Source organism: Pongo pygmaeus, chromosome 2 (assembly GCF_028885625.2).
Source record: "Pongo pygmaeus isolate AG05252 chromosome 2, NHGRI_mPonPyg2-v2.0_pri, whole genome shotgun sequence".
NCBI classification, from domain to species: Eukaryota; Metazoa; Chordata; class Mammalia; order Primates; family Hominidae; genus Pongo; species Pongo pygmaeus.
Window position 1 is genome coordinate 53,719,340 of NC_085930.1, and position 25,110 is coordinate 53,744,449.

The 25,110-nt window shown below is 33.8% G+C and overlaps 1 protein-coding gene across 2 annotated transcripts in view; it reads left to right on the forward strand.

Moving 5' to 3' along the window:
* STXBP5L (syntaxin binding protein 5L) overlaps positions 1-25,110 on the forward strand; it is a 478,051-nt gene that overhangs the window by 31,727 nt on the left and 421,214 nt on the right. For both annotated transcript variants that reach the window (XM_054481057.2, XM_054481058.2), the window contains exon 3: positions 20,627-20,724. In XM_054481057.2, coding sequence (XP_054337032.1) covers positions 20,627-20,724 — 98 coding nt within the window. The remainder of the gene's footprint in view (positions 1-20,626; positions 20,725-25,110) is intronic.

Genomic DNA, 25,110 nt, shown 5'->3' on the forward strand with positions numbered 1-25,110 from the left:
CCATTTCCAGTCTATAGATGAGCCCATCAAGGACATTCTTCATTTCTGTTAGAAGGCTTTTGATTTCTGGCATTTCTTTTTGATTCTTAGAGTTTCCACTTCTCTGCTTAAATTACCCACCTGTTCTTACATGGTATCCACTGTTTTTTATAAAGCCCATAGCATATTAATCATAGATTTCAAAAATCTCTGTCATGTCTGATGCAGTTTTTGACACTTGCTGTCTCTTCAAACTGTGTCTTTTTTGGTCTTTTAGTACATCTTGTAATTTTTAAAATGGAAAGAAAGGATGCACAGGATAAAAGGGACTGAGATACATAGGCTTTTAGTTTGAGATTATGTTTATCTGGTTGGGGTCAAGCTGTGATTGTTCTTTGCTGTAGTTGTAGCTGTAATGTCAGATGCTAAAACTTTTTTCTGGGTCCTTGTTTTTGTATCTTCAGTTGTCTTTAGGTTCACTTAGAGTCTGTTTCTTAAATAAAGTCTGATACATGCAGGTTTGTTTTTTTTTTTTGACAGAGTCTCGCTCTGTCTCCCAGGCTGGAGGGCAGTGGCGTGATCTCGGTTCACCTCCATCTCCACCTCCCGGGTTTATGCCATTCTCCTGCCTCAGCTTCCCGAGTAGCTGGGACTACAGGTGCTCACCACCACACCCGGCTAATTTTTTTGTATTTTTAGGCCTCCCAAAGTGCTGGGATTACAGGTGTGAGCCACCACGCCTGGCCACATGCAGTTTTTAAAAGTTGTTTTTGCCTGTTATTATAGGAGCCCTATTGATGTGGTGTTAAGGTGTGGGGGAGGGAAAACATTCTGTAGGTCTATGATTAGGACTCAGTCTTTTAGTGCCTGTGTCCTTGGGCTGTGACCTTCACAAGTGCTTCTCAGGTTGATTTATTTTTCTTTTATTAGGGGATACAGGAAGGCTAGAGTTGGTATTTCTTTTCTCTTCCCCTACCTGGAAGGCTGGAGATGGCTGGAGCTGGGCATATCTCTTCCTTCAGTTTGGTTAGGCTGTGTGTAAAACCTCACTCGGATAAAGTTTTACTTAAGTAAACTAGTTTCCGCTAGTTTTAAGTGGAAACTAGTTTCTCTTGAGGACAGGTCTTGTTAAGAAGAGAATGCTCTGTGTATATTTCAAAATGGCTCCTTTTTCCCTCCCTCTGCTGGAAGCAGGTTGAAATTTTGTTCTGATCTTCACTGTAATAACCTGGTGGGACTCCTGCAGGTAAAACTCACAAAAGTGTAGGGACACCTCTAACCCTCCCCACTCCACCAGAGTTTTTAACTCTCAAACTTGTTCACATTAAACCTCCAGCAATTTGTCAGTTAAATTTTAGGCTGTAATCACTGTAGCCTCAAACCCTGTTACTGCCTCCCACATGGAAGTTTCTGCCCTTAGGTTTCTGCTCAGGTATATTGTGATCTCTATGTCTGCCTGTCTGTCTCTCTGTTTTTGGGACAGCAATTTGTCCTGTGACCTTAGTTTTCTGATGGATCTAAAGAAAGTTGTTGCTTTTCAGTTTCTTTGCTTTTTTCTTGTTCTGTAGAGGAGAGTGATGACTTCTATCTAAGCTTCCACATGCCAGGCTAGAAATGGAAAATTCGGTATCTTAAAAAACAAACAAACAAAAAAACTTAAAACCTTAGGGTCTATGTTGGAATTAGTTTATATGCCTAAACAAGGGTCTCAGTATCATAATAATAGTAAATAATTGTTAATGATTTACAACTTTCTGAGTTACTTTGTAGACTCAAATCTGATTTTGATATGCAATAATAGGGGCATAAGTTTAACCTTTTAATTATATTGAGGTTTACTATGAGTTATTTTAAAATTGAGAAGTATTTAGTGAGTGTTTAAGATGTATCCAGCATTCTTTTTTTTTTAAAGTTTTCTTTTTTATTTTACAAGTAATGTATCTTCCATGTAAAAAAGTTAGAAAATACAGGTAAGCAAAAACAGAACAATCTATTATTTTACCTGGATATAACCATCATTAATGTTTCACAGTATTTATATGCAATGTTTTTCTATGTTTATGATTACATGTAAAAAGTTTTTATATAAAAATGGGATTGATACATTCTTCTTGATAATATTTCTACTTAATATATTATTAACATCTTCCTTGTCTGCTCATTTATTTATTTTTTATATATGGTTAAGTGGTTCATAGAATTCTATTAAGCATCCTGGCTTATTTAAATCAATCCTCAATTATTTCTAATATTTTACTTTCCTAAAGATACTACATTAAATGTCTTTGTGCATCTTTATATACTTAGAATTCTTCCTTGGGATAAATTCCTAGGAGAGCAACTTCACAGCTAGAGAGTTAGCACATTTTTATTTTTTATTTTTTATTTATTTATTTTTCTTCTTTTTTTTTTCCTTTATTATTGTTATTATTATACTTTAGGCTCTATGGTACATGTGCGCAATGTGCAGGTAAGTTACATATGTATACATGTGCCATGCTGGTGAGCTGCACCCACCAACTCGTCATCTAGCATTAGGTATATCTCCCAATGCTATCCCTTCCCCCTCCCCCCACCCCACAACAGTCCCCGAAGTGTGATGTTCCCCTTCCTGTGTCCATGTGTTCTCATTGTTCAATTCCCACCTATGAGTGAGAATATGTGGTGTTTGGTTTTTTGTTCTTGCGATAGTTTACTGAGAATGATGATTTCCAATTTCACCCATGTCCCTACAAAGGACATGAACTCATCGTTTTTGATGGCTGCATAGTATTCCATGGTGTATATGTGCCACATTTTCTTAATCCAGTCTATCATTGTTGGACATTTGGGTTGGTTCCAAGTCTTTGCTATTGTGAATAATGCTGCAATAAACATACGTGTGCATGTGTCTTTATAGCAGCATGATTTATAGTCCTTTAGGTATATACCCAGTAATGGGATGGCTGGGTCAAATGGAATTTCTAGTTCTAGATCCCTGAGGAATCGCCACACTGACTTCCACAAGGGTTGAACTAGTTTACAGTCCCACCAACAGTGTAAAAGTATTCCTATTTCTCCACATCCTCTCCAGCACCTGTTGTTTCCTGACTTTTTAATGATTGCCATTCTAACTGGTGTGAGATGGTATCTCATGGTGGTTTTGATTTGCATTTCTCTGATGGCCAGTGATGATGAGCATTTTTTCATGTGTTTTTTGGCTGCATAAATGTCTTCTTTTGAGAAGTGTCTGTTCATGTCCTTCGCCCACTTTTTGATGGGGTTGTTTGTTTTTTTCTTGTAAATTTGTTGGAGTTCATTGTAGATTCTGGATATTAGCCCTTTGTCAGATGAGTAGGTTGCGAAAATTTTCTCCCATTTTGTAGGTTGCCTGTTCACTCTGATGGTAGTTTCCTTTGCTGTGCAGAAGCTCTTTAGTTTAATTAGATCCCATTTGTCAATTTTGGCTTTTGTTGCCATTGCTTTTGGTGTTTTAGACATGAAGTCCTTGCCCATGCCTATGTCCTGAATGGTAATGCCTAGGTTTTCTTCTAGGGTTTTTATGGTTTTAGGTCTAACGTTTAAGTCTTTAATCCATCTTGAATTGATTTTTGTATAAGGTGTAAGGAAGGGATCCAGTTTCAGCTTTCTACATATGGCTAGCCAGTTTTCCCAGCACCATTTATTAAATAGGGAATCCTTTCCCCATTGCTTGTTTTTGTCAGGTTTGTCAAAGATCAGATAGTTGTAGATATGTGGCATTATTTCTGACGGCTCTGTTCTGTTCCATTGATCTATATCTCTGTTTTGGTACCAGTACCATGCTGTTTTGGTTACTGTAGCCTTGTAGTATAGTTTGAAGTCAGGTAGTGTGATGCCTCCAGCTTTGTTCTTTTGGCTTAGGATTGACTTGGTGATGTGGGCTCTTTTTTGGTTCCATATGAACTTTAAAGTAGTTTTTTCCAGTTCTGTGAAGAAAGTCATTGGTAACTTGATGGGGATGGCATTGAATCTGTAAATTACCTTGGGCAGTATGGCCATTTTCATGATATTGATTCTTCCTACCCATGAGCATGGAATGTTCTTCCATTTGTTTGTATCCTCTTTTATTTCCTTGAGCAGTGGTTTGTAGTTCTCCTTGAAGAGGTCTTTCACATCCCTTGTAAGTTGGATTCCTAGGTATTTTATTCTCTTTGAAGCAATTGTGAATGGGAGTTCACTCATGATTTGGCTCTCTGTTTGTCTGTTATTGATGTATAAGAATGCTTGTGATTTTTGTACATTGATTTTGTATCCTGAGACTTTGCTGAAGTTGCTTATCAGCTTAAGGAGATTTTGGGCTGAGACAATGGGGTTTTCTAGATATACAATCATGTCATCTGCAAACAGGGACAATCTGACTTCCTCTTTTCCTAATTGAATACCCTTGATTTCCTTCTCCTGCCTAATTGCCCTGGCCAGAACTTTCAACACTATGTTGAATAGAAGTGGTGAGAGAGGGCATCCCTGTCTTGTGCCAGTTTTCAAAGGGAATGCTTCCAGTTTTTGCCCATTCAGTATGATATTGGCTGTGGGTTTGTCATAAATAGCTCTTATTATTTTGAGATACGTCCCATCAATACCTAATTTATTGAGAGTTTTTAGCATGAAGTGTTGTTGAATTTTGTCAAAGGCCTTTTCTGCATCTATTGAGATAATCATGTGGTTTTTGTCTTTGGTTCTGTTTATACGCTAGATTACATTTATTGATTTGCGTATATTGAACCAGCCTTGCATCCCAGGGATGAAGCCCACTTGATCATGGTGGATAAGCTTTTTGATGTGCTGCTGGATTCTGTTTGCCAGTATTTTATTGAGGATTTTTGCATCAATGTACATCAAGGATATTGATCTAAAATTCTCTTTTTTTGTTGTGTCTCTGCCAGGCTTTGGTATCAGGATGATGCTGGCCTCATAAAATGAGTTAGGGAGGATTCCCTCTTTTTGTATTGATTGGAATAGTTTCAGAAGGAATGGTACCAGCTCCTCCTTGTACCTCTGGTAGAATTCGGCTGTGAACCCATCTGGTCCTGGACTTTTTTTGGTTGGTAAGCTATTGATTATTGCCACAATTTCAGCTCCTGTTATTGGTCTATTCAGAGATTCAACTTCTTCCTGGTTTAGTCTTGGGAGGGTGTATGTGTTGAGGAATTTATCCATTTCTTCTAGATTTTCTAGTTTATTTGCATAGAGGTGTTTGTAATATTCTCTGATGGTAGTTTGTATTTCTGTGGGATCGGTGGTGATATCCCCTTTATCATTTTTTATTGCATCTATTTGATTCTTCTCTCTTTTTTTCTGTATTAATCTTGCTAGCGGTCTATCAATTTTGTTGATCCTTTCAAAAAACCAGCTCCTGGATTCATTGATTTTTTGAAGGGTTTTTTGTGTCTCTATTTCCTTCAGTTCTGCTCTGATTTTAGTTATTTCTTGCCTTCTGCTAGCTTTTGAATGTGTTTGCTCTTGCTTTTCTAGTTCTTTTAATTGTGATGTTAGGGTGTCAAGTTTGGATCTTTCCTGCTTTCTCTTGTGGGCATTTAGTGCTATAAATTTTCCTCTACACACTGCTTTGAATGCATCCCAGAGGTTCTGGTATGTTGTGTCTTGGTTCTTGTTGGTTTCAAAGAACATCTTTATTTCTGCCTTCATTTCGTTATGTACCCAGTAGTCATTCAGGAGCAGGTTGTTCAGTTTCCACGTAGTTGAGCGGTTTTGAGTGAGATTCTTAATCCTGAGTTCTAGCTTGATTGCACTGTGATCTGAGAGATAGTTTGTTATAATTTCTGTTCTTTTACATTTATTGAGGAGAGCTTTACTTCCAAGTATATGTTCAATTTTGGAATAGGTGTGGTGTGGGAGAGTTAGCACATTTTTAAAGGTTTTTGATATATGTGACCAAATTGTCCCACTGAAAGGTTGTACAGGTTGAGCAACCCAAATCCAAAGCATTTGGTTATTATCCTGTGGTTCCTTTAAGTCAATGGTTGATCTTGACTCTACCCCAAGCTATAATTCTTTTGAAAGCCATTTTTGTCTCTGGTCTTAAATTCATATAGGGCAAATCAAGTTCTTTCATGTTGAGATGGCATCAAACTACTGAAATGCTGTATAGCTCTCATTCTAAAGCTATCAGTCACACCACGTGTATTCACTAGGTTGGTGACCTTGAACAGTTGATTAGCCTTTCTTTTTCTTTTTTCTTCTTAGAGACAGAGGCTTGCTCTGTTGCCCAGGCTGGAGTGCAATGGCAAGATCATAGCTCACTGCAGTGTCAAACTCCTGGGTTGAAGGGATCCTCCCACCTCATCCTTCCGAAGTAGCTGGAACTACACGGGCGCAACACCATTCCTGGCTAATTTATTTTTATTTTTTGTAGAGATGGAGTCTCACTATGTTGCCCAGGTTGGTCTCAACTCCTAGCCTCAAGTGATCCTCCCACCTTGGCCTCCCATAGTGCTGGGATTACAGGCTTGTGTCAGCACTCCTGGCCTTGATTATCCTTTGTAAGCCTCAATTTCGTCATTTGTAATGATACCACCCATCTCATGGGGCTATAGAAATAAATGAAAATTAAATGATATAATCCATGTAAAGTGTTTTTCATTGTGTCTATCACGTAGTAAACAAATGGTAGGGATATCAGCCCTGGGTGCAAGGATTGTACACATACAGACTTCTTCGTTTATTTCTAATGTAGCAAGAGGACAGCTGTCATTTTCAAGTTCTTTGCAACTGTCAACAAATAAGCTAAGAAAGAAAGACATGGACTATATTACTTCTTTGGTAGGGGACAAAAATACTGTTTCTGTAAGTAGATTGTGTATTTAGATTTTATTTTATTTATGATGGAGGCTCAAAATGTTCCCCCTCCCCTGTCTACTACTGGAAATTGAAGAAGGCACCATCTGAGGAAAAGAGGTAACCCACAGATACCTAAAAGCTATTTATATTTATAGAAATAACAACAGTACCTGATATCTCAGTGGACTCTTTGAAATGCAAGTGTGTAGCTCATGAGGGAATCAGACGAAAGCAACAGCAAATCGTCTTTAGTAGTTTAACACCATAATTAGTTAGATAACTAATCTTTTTCAATCATTGAACATAATGTTAAACATAACCCCATTCTTCTTTCTTTTAAGAAATACACTATTAGTGAGCAATATAGAAATACCTATCAGGTGTCTATAAGTTTAACATAGTTTCCGGTACAAGCGTTTGTATTAGCAGTACAGATGGAATTGGAAGGGGACCTTAAAATGATCTAGTTCACTCTTTTATTTTATAGATGAAGAAACTGAGAGATTAAGTAATGTGTCCAGGTTAGATTGCCAGTGACAGACCTGAGAACTGAACTACGTCTCCTGACTTCTAACAAAATATTTTTACATGTCATTCTATTTCTGTAGTTTTGTTTCACAAGATTTTCATTTTCTTTAAAAGTGGTTTATATTTTACCCAAAAGCCAAATTATTTTCTATGACTGCTAATTTCCGTTTTTATTATGTATCAGTGAGAAAGATCATTAAGTTCATATAAATTTGTTTGATAGCTGTATAGACACATAAAATAGATTCAAGAAAAGATGTATTTGTGTTTTTCAAATGTGATACAGTATTAAGTTGCAGTGTGTTTAGATGTTAAATACTCTGGGGAGAGAAGCTAGTGTAGCTAGGAAGAAAATAAAAGTTTCAGACAAGCAGGAGAATTTAAGTGGAAGTACTAGGGCAGGAAGAAAGACGGAGTGGAAGCCATGACCATAAAAGATATCGTGAAATGGAATACCAAATTTGAGTTCTTAAGAGTCTAGAAGTGTATGATGACAAGACTGTGTTCATTTGAGGCTGATATTAATTAGTGGTGATTTGTTGAGTTGAAAGAGAGGACAGAATGATGAGGTCAAAGTGTATGATAAATTGAAGCAAGGATATTGAAGACTCTGAGGCTGTTGAGGGTCCAGAGCAGAGAGAAAATATATGAGCCAGATGGTAAAATCACATAAGAAGATGAAAATGAGTCCTAGGGGTGGAAAAAAAAAAACAGTGGAATTTATTTGTAGAGCACTATCTGGCTACATGAGAGATTGTTCTTTCAGTGTTGTGTTCTTTATTGAATAATAAAGATGATAGAATTGGATATCCTTTAGGGGTTATACCCATGGTTAGTTCATGTTATTAGTGTGTTGGTATTCGTATTACTCTGTCACTATGTATTTGTATGTATATATACTTTTCAATAGCAAGAATTGGGCCTGTTAATATATATAATTTGATGTGTTTCTTTGAAGGTATGTTTTAACATATATATATATAATATTATGAAAGGAAGTGATAGTATGAGAGATGATGAGATAGTTTAGAGATGGTAAATGAATTTAATTTGAACTTGATTCTCTCGTATTTTGAAAGGACACTTTTCTTTTAAGTTTAAGTACTATAAACTTATACTTACCTAATATGTTCAATTTACAAAGCATGTTAACATGCATTATCTCAATCATGAGTTTTGGGGTAAGATTGACAGCGTGAATTACAGAATAAGTTACTCATATATATGAATTTTGATGAAAATAAGTAGTATTTTGAATGCTTATAAGGCTTTTGAGCTTTAAACAATAGAACCTCTGATCTCAAGTAATTAATACGGTAGGGAAGAAACACAGGTAGTAAAGAATAATCTACTTTTAATCTGTAATAATCACTAGATTTAATAATACATTAGTATGCATAACATATTGGCAATTATATAACTGCATAAAATATTGTACAAATGTGGGTGCTCATTCTATTCTAACATCCTAGCATTATATAATTCAATTTAATATGGTGACAATAGTCACAAGGATGGTCAGTGGGAAAAGGGTGAGAATGAAAGCTACTGAACTTTTTAAAAAAATTTTAAATGTGCCTTCATTACTATGGAAAGTTCAGACAACAGCTCCGAATACAGAGATAATTATATATTGATTTAAACATTATTCTAGATAAAGAATTTATTTAAATATTTACAAAACACTTTATTACAATTATTTACCTTTCTTAAAATATGACATAATAGTTTTTGAAGGAAAAACTGCTTATATACACAAATCATATCAATGAACTGGAAAACACTACCTATTAATATTTAATTGTAGCACTAGGCTCAGTGAAGGGAGCAAATGGAAGGCATGATGTCTGTTTATAAAGGAATTTAGAACTTATATGGGGAGACCACAGTGCCATAATCATTCTTCAATAACTTTGAATAAAAATGGAAAAACCAAACAAGGAAAAATTAAATGTCTCCACAGTGAGCTGAATATTATTTTCAAGGAGAATTCAGTACACATATGCTCCTATAAGCATTTAAACACAAGCATTTAAAACCCCTAAGCTGTGGTGTTGGCTTAGCATTTTAACAAATATTTTATGTAGCAGTAAGGCTTTGACTTGGAATTTGAGAAGATAAATAGGTGAATATTTTATTTGTGAAAAATGCTAACATTTAGGACCTCATTTGTTTAATCGCTGTGTATAAATAATTTTATGACTATTAGGTTTTTGAAGATGCTTTGAAAAGATATTTTATTAGCAGCTCCAATCAAAGCAAAATATTAAAATTATTCTTGAGATATATAAACAAATAATTACTTCTTGAATACTAAATTCTGATGGGATTTTATTGTCATAGCTACAATAGAAATTGATGACATCAGCTCTGTATTTCTAATAGAATTATAACAATGGTAGTGTAATTTCTGTAGTATTCAATAAACATTGAGATATATGAATATAATCCTACTATTAATGAAGATTATGAAAACAGGTTAATCTAAGTTCCAAGCTAGTGAAAAGTATTTTGTCTTTCTAACCACTTTATATAATAGAAAATATATTATTCAATGTTACTGAATAAAACCTTTGTTCTGAGGCTTTTAACAAATTTAACAGACCTCAAATTTACAACTAGAAATATAAATAATAATTTCCTCCTCTTTGTTTTTTTGGTAATTGCTTATTGCTAGCATAGGTTATAGCTACTGATTTTTTTTTGTTTTAATCTTCTACCTAGATAATTTACCACATTCTTTTATTTCCAAAAAATTTTTAGTAATTTGTTTCTATTTTCTTGTATTTATATGCATTATTTCAATTTATTGTCCTGCTGAATTAGCTTGAATTTATAAAACAAAGTTGAATAATAATGGGAATAGCAAATATATATGTTTTATTCCTGATTTTAATGGGAATGACTGTAGTTTTTTGTTGTTTAGCATATGTTTGTTATTTTCATTATGTCATTTTCTTCTAATCCTATTTCACATATTTACCTGGATTGACTGCTAAATTTCATCAAATGCCTTTCCAGAACCTAATGATATAATCATGGTTTTATTCTTTAATTTGTTGATTAATGAAGAATGTCAATACAAATCCTTATTCAACTTCTTGTTGAAATCTAACAGAAATATGTTCTAAATTTTATTTATTTTCCCTTCCATGAAAAAGTGTGAATAATTTTCTGGCTTTGTAAATAGAACTAATTCATATTTATATTTTTCTGAAAATGCTATGTCAATTAAAAATTATTATCACAGGAAAAAGTTAAGTAAAACAAACAATCAGAATTACAGATTCCTTAGAGACTAAAGATTATATTCACAAGAGGTAGCAGCAATCTGTAAAATACAGCTGTCTTGTAAGACTCCTTTTTAGAAACAACATTTGCAAAGACATTTATATGATGAAGAATATCATTTGCTTTTCTGTATCTGTATCTTGCCAAGGTTTATTTTGTAAGCAGTTAGAAGTTCTCAGAATTTGAAGGCTAGGGTCTGGAAAACTCAAAATTTAAATTAAGGAAAGGAAAAGGATAAAATAAGTTAGTAACTAATAGAGTATGAGGTATATATATTTAATATCTATACTTATATTTGTGGAATAAAATGTGTTTGGCCATGGTTTATCATTGTTTGGATATATCACTGGTTTTGATTTATCAGTATCTTATTTAGTGTTTTGCACCTATATTTATAAGTCTTCAATTGCTTTATAATGCTTCAAACAATCTGATATTATGTAGACTATAAAATATGATGAGTTCCCTGTGAAATTACTACTATATTCAAAATAGCATTTTCATCCGTTGTGGCCCTTTGCAGCAGCCCATCCATCTTTTCTGCCTTGGACCCAGGAACAACTGTTTTTTTCTTCTTCTTCTTTTTTTTTTTAATTGTGGATCATTAGTATCTTATATAGTTTATTTTTCTCTCTGTCTTGCTTTCTCTCTTTTTCTCTGTCTCTTCTCTCTTTGAATATATGTATCTGATGTTTAACATATTGAAAGATGAGGGCAATTGGGGGAAGAGTTTGGGATTGAATTAGTGATAAGCACATAAAAACTAAGGAAATGAAGAAAATTAAAAAAAAAAATTAGCCCCAGGGAACAAAAACATTTGTGTGGCAAAGTAAAAGTGTAGTAGTTAGTAGAGACTGAACAGTTAGGATGTTTTTTTAGAGGATGGGGATGTGGGAAGTATGTTTGTATGTGTAACGGGGGTAGGTGAGAAAGAGAATCCTTTTTTTTTTCCTTTGGAAAAGTCAGTAAGTAGCAATGTAAAAATGTTATTTTGAGACACATTAGGTAAAAATACCAAAATAAAGAGCAAAAAAGATTGAAAAGTGGTTGCATATGGGAAGTAGGAAATGGGAGAGGGAAGGAGACATATGACTTTTAATTATTCTAATATGTCCTATAGAATTATATGACTTGTTAAACTACGTGCATGATAGACTATGTTAAAAATAAAACTAGCATGAGAAAAGAAAAAGGTTAGATATAAAATTTCAAAAAATTAATAACTTAATGAACAAATATCCCATTTCTATTATATATATTTCCAAATATAAAATGGGAGTGGATTAGTGCTTTATTCTTTTAAAAATTTAATATCAACTACCTTTTGGATCTTTGAATGTGATAGTTTCCTTATTATTTCAAGAGATTTGTAAGTCTTACTGAGAAACTAGCACCAATACTTTTGTCGCCAATGACCAGTGGCAGTTTACATGAGCAGGTAGTTTGCCACTCTTGTGCATACAGAACAATCTTACTTTTTTATTTGTTTGAATCACAATGTGATGGAGTTTCATGGGAACTTCTTATTTCTATCACCGTTATGCCACTCTATGGTGTCATATGCATTATAGACCTTTTACTTAGTATTTTCTTTCATCCAAGAGAGCAGGAAATTATTCAGCAATACTTTCAGTGACCCAAGATGACATCAGATTTAGGTAAGAGCTGTGAACATACACACATAATCCTAAAAAACTCAAGGTTTAAATGATTTGGCTGTTATTGAAAACAAGTATCATTGAAATTGAGGGACTTTTCTCAACAATGAGAGTTGCTCCATAGTTCCAGTAATAATTGGCTTTTGTTTACCAAAGTGGCAAAATATGTTGTGTCCATCACATTCCTTACTACAGATATTTTGTCTCAAATTATATCGATTCATGACTTACTGCATAAATTTTGAGTCATTTTATATACAATTTCTGAATTCAAGATCTGGAATGATATGCCCCAATCCACACTTTACCCAGAGTGTAACATTTGTAGACTGAAAACCCGACAAGTAACCTAATATCAGAAAAGGCATAGCATATATTAGGTAATCATAGCTATTTACTGGCAAATCTTCTACCTATAATAATTTTTAAATAAAATAAATGTACTACATAATTGGAATATTCTATTCCCTGTTACATATAGGTATTATTATTATTTTCTATACATGGTAGTTTCCAATGGTTACATTAATATTATTAAGTGAAACCTGGTACAATGCTTCTAGGAGTTCTGTGTTCAAATATAGAAATGATAGCTTTGGCATATCAGTATTATTTGAATATGATATATATATGCAATGTCAACCAAAAAAATCAGATGAAAAATATGTCCAAATATGTTGAATTTATTTGGGAATTAGAAATAAAGTTTTTTTAAACTGAGATGCATAGCCATGCCAAGCCACGTATGCATCTGAGGAGGCGAGAGTAAAGGCAAGCTGGTATTGGCAAAAGGAGAAGTTCACATAAACTGCTTGGAAATAGAGGTCGTTGGTTTTGGAGACTCAAAGCCAGAGTTGGCATCAGTTCATTGGTGGAAACGCTATTACTGGGCAAGTGTTCTTTCAAGAGGATCTTATATTAATTATAGCAGTACTGAAAAAAGAATTTCTCTTGGAGTTGTTTTAGAAAGTCCTTGAGACAGTCTTTATCTCAGACATGCAAGCATGAACGCTTCATGCTTTTCACTTTTCCAGCTCTGGTTTGTTTGGGTCTACAAAAAGTGATTTCATTCTGGTATCTGCAACTTTCACAGCATGAACCATTAAATATGGTAGCACGCTAGAAGCCTTTAGAATCAAAAGCCATATTTATTTTTTTCATGTTTTAGGCTGATGATCAATACTGGGAAGCATTCCTCATAAATTAACTTGGTGATCTAATGTTTACTTCTTTTTAAAAATGAGTGGTTGGGGTATGTGTTAGGATGCAGGTTAGGCTACTGTAACAGGCCATAATAACTGTGGCTTAAACAATATAGAAATTTATCTTTCTTTTATGAATATGTCCAATCAAAAGCAACCTTGAACTGATTCAATGATTGTATGGTGTCAATAATCCAACAAGATCTTTCTATCTTGTTTTGCCATCCTCAACATATGGCTTCCATCTCATATTCTAAGATGGCTGTTCTAACTCCTGCTATTGTATCTATTTTCCAATCAGTCAGAAGGTAAGAAAAATAGAATATTTGCCTTTACCACTAAGAATATATTATATATCATTTCTTCTGTTTTCCTTTGTTCACGATCTGGTCTAGCTTGCAATGGAGGCTGATAAATATAGTATTTAACTGGATTGTTATCTGCTGAACTAAAACTTCTATTAGTATAGAAGAAGGGAAAAATGCAGACATTGGGGAACAGTAGACAGTCCCTGTCACAGGTGGTTTTGAGGCTATTTTGCAATATTATGATAGTATTAAGCCTGGACAATCAGGCCTAATATAAATTCTGCTTTGCCAAAGTACTCCTGTTAGTTCTATCCTGGTCCCTTTGTGTTCCCAATTATACTAGGAAAACTAAAACTAAAACTACACTAAAATATTCAGATTTTTTTGGTAGCTTGGTTCTGATTAGGCACTTATGTCAGATTAAAAAAGTAGAGGGGAAGCAAAAGTCATTTTGTTTCTGGTAGTGCCTCTTGCAATATCAGCACTGAGTACAGGTTTATGTATTTCATCCTCAGAAGTGGTAGCAACTTCCTTAACTCAGGGTAATATGACTAGCCCTCCCACATATTTGTAACCAATTCTTTCTATTACATGTTTATGTGCTTCAAATGTCTAGATAGATTTGTGTAACTATTGATACATTGGCCACTTCACTTCATTCCTGTAATATTTTGAAGGGAGAGTGGAACAAAAGAAAACAAGCAAAGCAAAGTAGCATTAAGAAGTGCTAGATATTAAGAAATTCACTTATTTTTTACTAGCTTTGCTACCATTATCTTACTTCACTGAGCATAAATTATAATATTTCAAGAACACTTTTTGACTTTGTCTAAAACTGAGAATTTTTTAAGCTTAACATAGTTGTCTTCAAACTCTGTTCTACATTTTCTTTGCTCCTTTTTTCCTGCTGCATCTCTATCATTCCAGTTGATGTCCTTGATTCTTTTGAAATCAACTAGGTACCCCAACTGATCTCAACTTTTTATTGCGTACTTTGTCTCATAACACGATTTGGTGTTCTTGAGAAGAAAAAATTCTTTTATTTCAAATTGAAATATAACCCACCCACCATAAAATTCACCTATTTAAAGTGTACATTTCAGTGGTGTTTGGTATGTTCACAGAGTTGTGCAACAACCTCCACGATCAATTTTAGAACATTTCCATCAGTCCAGAAAGGAACGTTGTATTCATTAACAGTCAATTCCTATTACCCTGAACCCCCATCCCTAGGCAACTACTAATATAAATTCTATTTCTATAGATTTTCCTATTCTATACACTTCATGTAAATGGAATCATACAGTATGTGACTAGCTTCTTCAGTTAGCATAACATTTTCAAGGTTCATCTATGTTGTAGCACATATCAGTACTTCATTTTTTAAAATCGATGAACAGTATTCTATGGTGTATATATACTACATTTTGTTTATTTATTCATCAGTCAGCGGACATTTGAGTTGTTTCTTTTTGGCTGCTATGAATAATGCTGCTATGAACATTACAAGAGCTTTGTTTATATTTATGTTTTCATTTCTCTTGGGTTTATGCCCAGGAGCAGAATTGCTGAATCATATGGTAACTCTATATTTCATATATTGAGGAACTACCACTCTATTTTCCAAAGAGCCTCCATGATTTTACATTTCTAACAGCAATGTATTAGGGCTCCATTTTCTTTACATCTTTATCAACATGTGTTAATATATCTGTGTTTTATTATAGTTATCCTAGTGGGTGCACAGTTGTATCTTGTTGATATGATTTACAGTTCCCTAATGGCTAATGATGTTGAGGATCTTTCGGTGTTTATTGGCCATTTATATGTATTATTTATTTATTATATAATAAATGTCTGTTAAGATCCTTTGCCCATTTTAAATTTAGGTTATTTGTCTTTTTATTGAATTTTAAGGGTTCTTTATATATTCTGGATTAAGTTCTTTTTCAGATATTTGATTTGCAAATTATTTTCCCATTCTGTGGATTATCCTTTCACATTTTTATTTCAATAGTTTTTGGGGAACAGGTGGTTTTTGGTTATGTAGATAACTACTTTAGTGCTAATTTCTGAGATTTTTGGCACCCATCACCTGAGCAGTGTACACTGTACCCAATATGTAGTCTTTAACTCTCACCCCACTCCCACCCTTCCTCCTGAGCCCCCAAAATCCATTATATCATTCTCATGCCTTTGTGTCCTCATAGGTTAGCTCTTACTTATATGTGAGAACATATGATATTTGGTTTTTCATTCCTGGGTTACTTAACTTAGAATAATGGTCTCCAACTCCACCCAGGTTTCTGTAAATGCTATTATTTCATTCCTTTTTATGACAGAGTAGTATTTTATGGTGTATATATATCACATTCTCTTTATTCACTCATTGGTTGATGGGCATTTAGGCTGGTTCCATATTTTTCTGCGATTGGAAATTGTGCAGCTATAAGCAGACATATGCATGTGTCTTTTTCATATAATGATTTTTTTTTCTTCTGAGTAGATATCCAATGGTGGGATTCCTGGATCAAATGGTAGTTCTACTTTTAGCTCTTTAAGGAATATCTATACTGTTTTCCATAGGAGTTGTACTAGTTTATATTCCCACCAGCAGTGTAAAAGTGTTCACTTTTCACCACATCCACGCCAACATCTATTATTTTTTGATTTTTAAATTATGGTCAGTCTTGCAGGAGTAAGGTGGTATCTCATTGTGGTTTTAATTTGCATTTTCTTGATAATTAGTGATGTTGAGCATTTTTCATGTTGTTGACCATTTGTATATCTTCTTTTGAGAATTGTCTATTCATGTCCTTTGCCCAATTTTTCATGGGATTATTATTTTTTTATTTTTATTTTTTGCTGATTTGTTTGAGTTTCTTGTAGATTCCGGATATTAGTTATTTGTCAGATGCATAGTTTGTATTTTCTCCCATTCTGTGGGTTGTCTATTTACTCTGATGATTATTTCTTTTGCTGTGCAGAAGCTTTTTAGTTTAATTAGGTCCCATTTATTTATGTTTGTTTTTGTTACATTTGCTTTTGGGTTCTTGGTCATGAACTCTTTGCCTAAGCCAATGTCTAGAAGAGTTTTTCCAATGTTATTTTCTAGGATTTTTATGGTTTCAGGTCTTAGATTTAAGACTTTGATCCATCTTGAGGTGATTTTTGTATAAAGTGAGAGATGAGGATCCAGTTTCATTCTTCTACACGTGGCTTGCCAATTATCCCAGCACCATTTGTTAAATAGGGTGTCCTTTCCCTACCTTATATTTTTGGTTGCTTTGTTGAAGGTCAAATACCTTGTCAAAGTATTCAGCTTTATTTCTGGGTTCTTTATTCTGTTCCATTTGTCTACATGCCTATTTTTATACCAGTACCATGCTGTTTTGGTAACTATAGCCTTGTAGTATAGTTTGAAGTCAGATAATGTGATGCCTCCAGATTTGTTTTCTTTAACTGTCTTTGATGGTGTCCTTTATAGTGCATAAGTTTTTGCTTTGGACAGAGTTCAATATGTCTGTTTTTTGTTTCATTGCTTGTGTTTTTGGTGTTTTATTTAAGAAACCATTGTCTACCTTTCCACAGTGTAGACGTACATCAAAACACCATGTTCTAACCATAAACATTTATAATTTTTGTCAATTAAAAAATAATTTTAAAAACATTACCTGATTGAAATCACTAAGATTTAAACAGATTTCTTTATTCTTAGAGTTTTATAGCTTTGGCTTTTATATTTAAATGTATGATCCATTTTGAGTTAATTTTTGTATATGTTATAAGTAAGGGATTTAACTTGATTCTTTTACATGTGGATATAGAGTTGGTACAGCACCATTTGCTGAAATGATTAGTCTTTCCTCAATGAATTGTCTTGGCACTCTTTTCAAAAATCAATGGACTGAAAATGTGAGGATTTATTTCTGGAATCTCATTTCTGTTCCATTAATCTATATGTCTATCCTTATGCCAATACCTTATTTTCTTGATTACTTTAGGTTTGTATAAGTTTTGAAATAGAAAAATGTGAGTTATCTAACTTTGTTCTCTTTCAAGATTGTTTTGTTATTATGAGTCTCTTGGATATCTATATAAATTTTAGGATTAGTTTGTCAGTTTTTGCAAAAAAGCCAGCTGGGATTTTGACAGAGATTGCATTGATTTTAATATCAATTTGGAGAGTATTGCCACATTAACGTTTAATCTATAGATATCTGGGATGACTTTTATTTAGATCTTTAATTTTTAAAATAATATTGTGTAGTTTTCAGAGTACAAATTTTACACTTCTTTTGTTCATTTTATTCCTATGTATTTTATTCCTTTGGATTCTACTTATTATAAATGGGGTTCTTTATTTTATTTTTGAATAGTTTATTATTAGTATGCAGAAATACAATTGACTTTTTATTTTTTAAAAATTTCACTTTTAAGTCCTCATAAAAGCATTTATTATAGCCTAATGGTAAAGCACTGGATTTATAATTGTGATTTTGCCACATGATGAATCAAGACATTTATCTTCATAAAAACGCTTTGAAGCAGTGACTTCAACTCACTGTTTCTATAGTTCTGACAACAATTAATGTCATTCTTCTTCTTTTGGCATTGATGGATGCTTGATCATGCAACTATATAAAGTACCCTATGCCCTTATCAATAAACAATATCCTTGGTCAATGAATAAAGGTGTGTACAATTTTTAAAATTTTTTCCACATAGTTTCTTTTCTACTCTGTCACCCAGGCTGGAGTACAGTGGTGTGATCATGGCTTACTGCAGCCTCAACCTCCCAGGCTCAAGTGATCCTCCCATCTCAGCCTCCAGAGTATCTGGGACTATAGGCATGCACCACCATGCCCAGCTAATTTTTTTTTTTTTAAATAGGGACAAGATCTCACTATCTTGCCCAGGGTGGTATCGAACTCCTGGGCTCAAGTGATCCACCTGCCTTGACCTCCCAAAGTGCTGGGATTACAGGTGCAAGCCACTGCACCCAGCCCATTTTCCATATAGTTTCTAAGCAATTGTCAGGCATTGTTCTAACAAGAAATGGATCTAACAGACATGCTTGAAATAGATTCACTTAAAGAGCTGTTGAACAAATATGATGTGAAATATAAACTTGGAGTGGGGAAAACTACTCATTATAAATAAGCAGCAGTGGAAATCTATACAGTAATTTTTTGCCAGTAGCTCCAATAGCCTTGAAAGATCTCACAATTGACTTTTTTTTTTTTTTTTTTTTTTGAGATGAGGTCTTGTTCTGTTGTTCAGGCTGGGGCATAGTGGCATGATCATGGCTCATTGCAGCTTCAACCTCCTGGGCTCAAGTGATCCTTCTGCCTTAGCCTCCTGAGTAGCTGGGACTGCAGGTGTGCGCCATCATGCCTGGTGAATTTTCCCTTTTTTTTTGTAGAGATGGGGTCTTGTAATATTGCCCAGGTTGGTTTTGAACTCCTGGACTCAAGCAATCCTCCTGCTTTGGCCTCCCAAAGTGCTGATATTACAGACATGGGCCACTGTGCCTAGCCCACAATTGACTTTTTTACGTTAATTTTGTAACCTTAGCTTCCAGAGCTCCTTTATTAGTTCTAATAATTTTTTAGTGTATTTCTTAGGATTGCATTTATACAAAATTGTGTTCCTTGCAGATAGTTTTAGTTCTTCCTTCCTATCTGGATGTGTCTTACTTCTTTTTCTTGTCTAATTGCTCTAGATGGGAAACCTTCAGTACAATATTGAATAGAGGGGGATAGAGTGGAAATACTTGTTTGATTCCTAACCTTAGAAGGAAAACATTGATTCTTTCACTAATTTTTATGATGTAGGTTTTTTATACATGCCATTTATTAGATGTATAAGGCAGGAACAGAAAGAAAAGTTGAAAGAATTATATTGTGAACACTCACTCATATGTATATTCTTACCACTAATATTTGACAGTTATCATTCACTTATCATGTATCTATCTATCCATCTGTCCACCTATCTATCTATATTATTTTGTGGATGCATTTTCAAGTTGCAGATGTCAGTATACTTTACCCTTTAACACCTCCGTATACATAACATTAAATAGATTTTAATATTTGTTTCTAATAATTTCTTAACATTTTTTGAGGTATAATTTACATGCAGAGAAATCACAAATTTTATTGTACCATTTTATGAGTTTTAACTAATGTATATGCTTGTGTAATCCAAACTGCTATGAAAATACAGAATATTACATCTTTACTCAAAAAAGTTTCTTCATATTCCTTCCCCATCAATAACTCTTCAAGACAACTACTGTTCTGATTTTATAAACTTTTTTGTGTATGGCTTCTTAGCATAATTTTTTTTGAGAATCATTTGTGTTGTTGCATCTGTCAGTAGTTTGTGTCTTTTAATTGTTGAGTAATATTCCATTGTATGATTATATCATATCACCATTTTTTTTTTTATTGTCTTGTTGGACACCTGGGCTGTTTCCAGATTTTTACTATTTTGAATACAGCTGGTAGGGTCTTACTTATACAAATCATTTTATGAACATATGCTTTTAATTTTTCTGAATATATACATAGGAGTGGAATTGCTAGATTGTAAGACAAATGTATATTTAGTTTTGTAAGAAACTGCAAGATATTTTTAAAAAGTGTTTGTATGATTTTACACTCCCATCAACAATGTATGAGTTTAGGTTACTCCACATCTGTGTTAATGTTTGGTGGTAGCTTTTTTTTTCCTTTAAACTAATTTTAGACATTCTGGTGGCTGTATAATGGTATCTTGTGATTGTAATTTTTATTTCCCTGGAGACTTATTGGTATTATTTGCTCTCTTTCAGACAGTTCGGCATGGTTTTCCTCATCAGCCCACAGCATTAGCCTTTGATCCAGTTCAGAAAATCTTGGCTATTGGGACGAGAACAGGTGCTATACGAATGTATCCTTAAATTTTCGTTCATTATTTGCCACATTAATGCCAATTACATTTCTTTAAATATTCAGGTAAGATAAATATTTATGACCAAATAAAGTTTATTATTTTTTAAGAAGTGAGTAACTATTGTGAAAAATCTACATTTTCAAATTTATTGGCATATTTTTAATGTCTTTGAGATCAGTATTGATGTCTCTTCTTTAACTCCTATTATTTGTAATTTGTATCTTCTCTTTTTTCCTTATCCATCTGCCTAGAAGTTTATCAATTGTATTGATTCTCATGATTCTCACAAAGAATCAACTTTTGGGTGCATTGCTCTTCTTTATTGTGTTTCTATATTCAATTTCATTGAATTCTGCTTTGATCACTTAAATTTCTTTGCTTTTGCTTACCTGGGGTTTAATTTGATCTTCTTTCTCTAGTTTTTAAAGTGGAAACAGTTAATTAATTTGAGAACTTTCTTCTTTTCTAATATGTGCCTATAGTACTATAAATTTCCTCCCAAATTCTACTTTAGTGTCATCCTGTTTTTTAAAATTAAACTTTTTATTTTGAGATAATTAATTGTAGATGCACATGTAGTTATAAGAAATAATACAGAGATATCCATATTATTTCACCTATTTTGCTCCAATTGTAGTATCTTAGAAAACTATAGTGTAATATCACAACCAGGATATTGACATTATACAATCAAGATACAAAACATTTCTATCACCACAAGGATTCTTCATATTGCTCTTTTATGGTTGGTCACATCTTGTCCCTCCAACCCCATCCTTGATCCCTAACAACCACTAATTTGTTTTTCATTTCAATAACTTTGCCACTTCAAAAATGTTATATAAATGGAATCATACAGTTTATAATTTTTGGTGATTGGCCATTTTCACTCAGTATAACTCTCTGAAGATTCATTCATATTGTCACATGTATCAATAGTTTATTCCTTTATACTGAATTGGATAATATTCCATGGTATAGATGTACCACAGTGTAGCCATTCACCTGTTCAAAGAAATTTGACTTGTTTCCGGTTTTTGGCTATTTTTACTAAACAACTATGAACATCTGTGTACATATTTTTGTGTGAACCTAAGCTTTTGTTTCTCTGGTGTAAATGCCCAGGAGTACAACTGAAGGGTCATGTGGTAATTAGATATTTTAGTTTTAATTTTTTTAGTGTACCATTCAGTGTTATTAAATACATTTATATTATGCAACCATCATCACCATCCTTTTCTGTAAATCTTTCACTTTGTAAAACTGAAACTCTACACCCATTAAATTATAACTCTCCATATCCCTCTTCTTCTAGCCCCTGGAAACCACCATTCTGCTTTCTGTTTCTATAATTTTTACTACTCTAGGTAACTTATATAAGTGAAAGCATACATTATTCTTCTTTTTTGTGACTGGCTTATTTCATTCAGCATAATGTCCTCAACGTTTATCAGTGTTGTAGCATATGTGAAAACTTCCTTCCTTTTTAAGACTGAATAATATTTCATTGTATGTATATACCGCATTTTGATATCTGTTCATTAATTTATGGGCACTTGTTCTTTCCATGTTTTAGCTGTTATGAATAATATTGCTATGAACATGGGTGTACAAATATCTCTTTGAAACCTTGCTTTTAGTTATTTTGGGTATATATCCAGAAGAAGAACTGCTGGATCATATGATAATTGTATTTTTAATTTTTTGAGGATCTGTCATTCTGTTTCCCATAGCAGCTATACTAGTTTACATTTTCACCAGTAGTAATTGCCGTTTGATGCAAATATTTTAAATTTTAATGAAGTTCAAGTTGGCTATTTTTTTCTTTTTTTGCCTGTGCTTTGGTGTCATATGTAAGAAATCTTTACCAAATCCAATGGAATGAAGCTTTTACCCTGTTTTCTTCTAAGAGTTTTATAGTTTTACGTTTTACATTTGGGCCTTTTATCCATTTTTGAGTGAATTTTTGTATATAGTAAAAGGGTCTAATCTCACTGTTTGGCATGTGGATATCCCATTTTCCCAGCACCATTTGTTGACAAGACTATCTTCTCCATTGAATGGCACTGGCACCCTTGTCAAAAATTATTTGATCATACATGTTAGGGTTTGTCTGTGGGCTCTCTATTCTATTCCACTGATCTATAGGTATGTTTCTATGTTACTACTACACTGTTTTTATTTACTGTAGCTTTGTAGATTGGAAACCAGATAGTGTGAAATTTGAAATTAGATGATTTTTCAGTACTTATTGAAATGATCAGGCAGTTTTTATTATTGATTATGTTACTGTGATATATGATATTTATTGATTTGCATATGCTGAACCATTCATGAATTCCTGAGATGATTCCCACTTGATAATGATAAGTGATTTTTAAAAAATATGTTGTCTTGTTGAAATTGATTTGTGAGTATTTTGTTGAGGATTTTTGCATCTAGGTTTATCAAGGATATTGGCTTGTAGTGTTCTTTTTTGTTCTGTCTTTGTTGGTTTTGGTATTGGGATGATGCCGGCCTCATAGAATGAGATTGAAAGTATTCCCCTCTTTTCAATTTTTTTCTTAAGAGTTTGAGTAGAAGTGGTACTAGTTCTTTAAATGTTTTGTAGAATTCTGAATGACTACTGAGTACATAACGAAATGAAGGTAACAATAAAGATGTTCTTTGAAACCAACGAGAACAAAGATACAACATACCAGGATCTCTGGGACACATTTAAAGCAGTGTGTAGAGGGAAATTTATAGCACTAAATGCCCACAAGAGAAAGCAGGAAAGATCTAAAATTGACACCCTAACATCACAATCAAAAGAACTAGAGAAGCAAGAGCAAACACATTCAAAAGCTAGCAGAAGGCAAGAAATAACTAAGATCAGAGCAGAACTGAAGGAGATAGAGACACAAAAAACCTTTAAAAAAATCAATGAATCCAGGAGCTGGTTTTTTGAAAAGATAAACAAAATAGATAGACCACTAGCAAGACTAATAAAGAAGAAAAGAGACAAGAATCAAATAGACACAATAAAAAATGATAAAGGGGATATCACCACCGATCCTGCAGAAATACAAACTACCATCAGAGAATACTATAAACAACTCTATGCAAATAAACTAGAAAATCTAGAAGAAATGGATAAATTCCTGGACACATACACCCTCCCAAGACTAAACCAGGAAGAAATTGAATCTCTGAATAGACCAATAACAGGATCTGAAATTGAGGCAACAATTAATAGCTTACCAACCAAAAAAAGTCCAGGACCAGACGGATTCACAGCTGAATTCTACCAGAGGTACAAGGAGGAGCTGGTACCATTCCTTCTGAAATTATTCCAATCAATAGAAAAAGAGGGAATCCTCCCTAACTCATTTTATCAGGCCAGCATCATCCTGATACCAAAGCCTGACAGACACAACAAAAAAAGAGAATTTTAGTCCAATATCCCTGATGAAGATCAATGCAAAAATCCTCAATATAATACTGGCAAACCGAATCCAGCAACATATCAAAAAGCTTGTCCACCATGATCAAGTGGGCTTCATCCCTGGGTTGCAAGGCTGGTTCAACATATGCAAATCAATAAATGTAATCCAGCATATAAACAGAACCAATGACAAAAACCACATGATTATCTCAATAGATGCAGAAAAGGCCTTTGAAAAATTCAACAGCCCTTAATGCTAAAAACTCTCAATAAATTAGGTATTGATGGGATGTATCTCAAAATAATAAGAGCTATCTATGACAAACCCACAACCAGTATCATACTGAACGGGCAAAAACTGGAAGCATTCCCTTTGAAAACTGGCACAAGACAGGGATGCCCTCTCTCACTACTCCTATTCAACATAGTGTTAGAAGTTCTGGCCAGGGCAATTAGGCAGGAGAAGGAAATCAAGGGTATTCAATTAGGAAAAGAGGAAGTCAAATTGTCCCTGTTTGCAGATGACGTGATTGTATATCTAGAAATCCCCATCATCGCAGCCCAAAATCTCCTTAAGCTGATAAGGAACTTCAGCAAAGTCTCAGGATACAAAATCAATGTGCAAAACTCACAAGCATTCTTATACACCAAAAACAGACAAACGGAGTGCCAAATCATGAGTGAAATCCCATTCACAATTGCTTTAAAGAGAATAAAATACCTAGGAATCCAACTTACAAGGGATGTGAAGGACATCTTCAAGGAGAACTACAAACCACTCTCAATGAAATAAAAGAGGATACAAACAAATGGAAGAACATTTCATGCTCATGGATAGGAAGAATCAATGTCTTGAAACTGGCCATACTGCCCAAGGTAATTTATAGATTCAATGCCATCCCCATCAAGCTACCAATGACTTTCATCACAGAATTGGAAAAAACTACTTTAAAGTT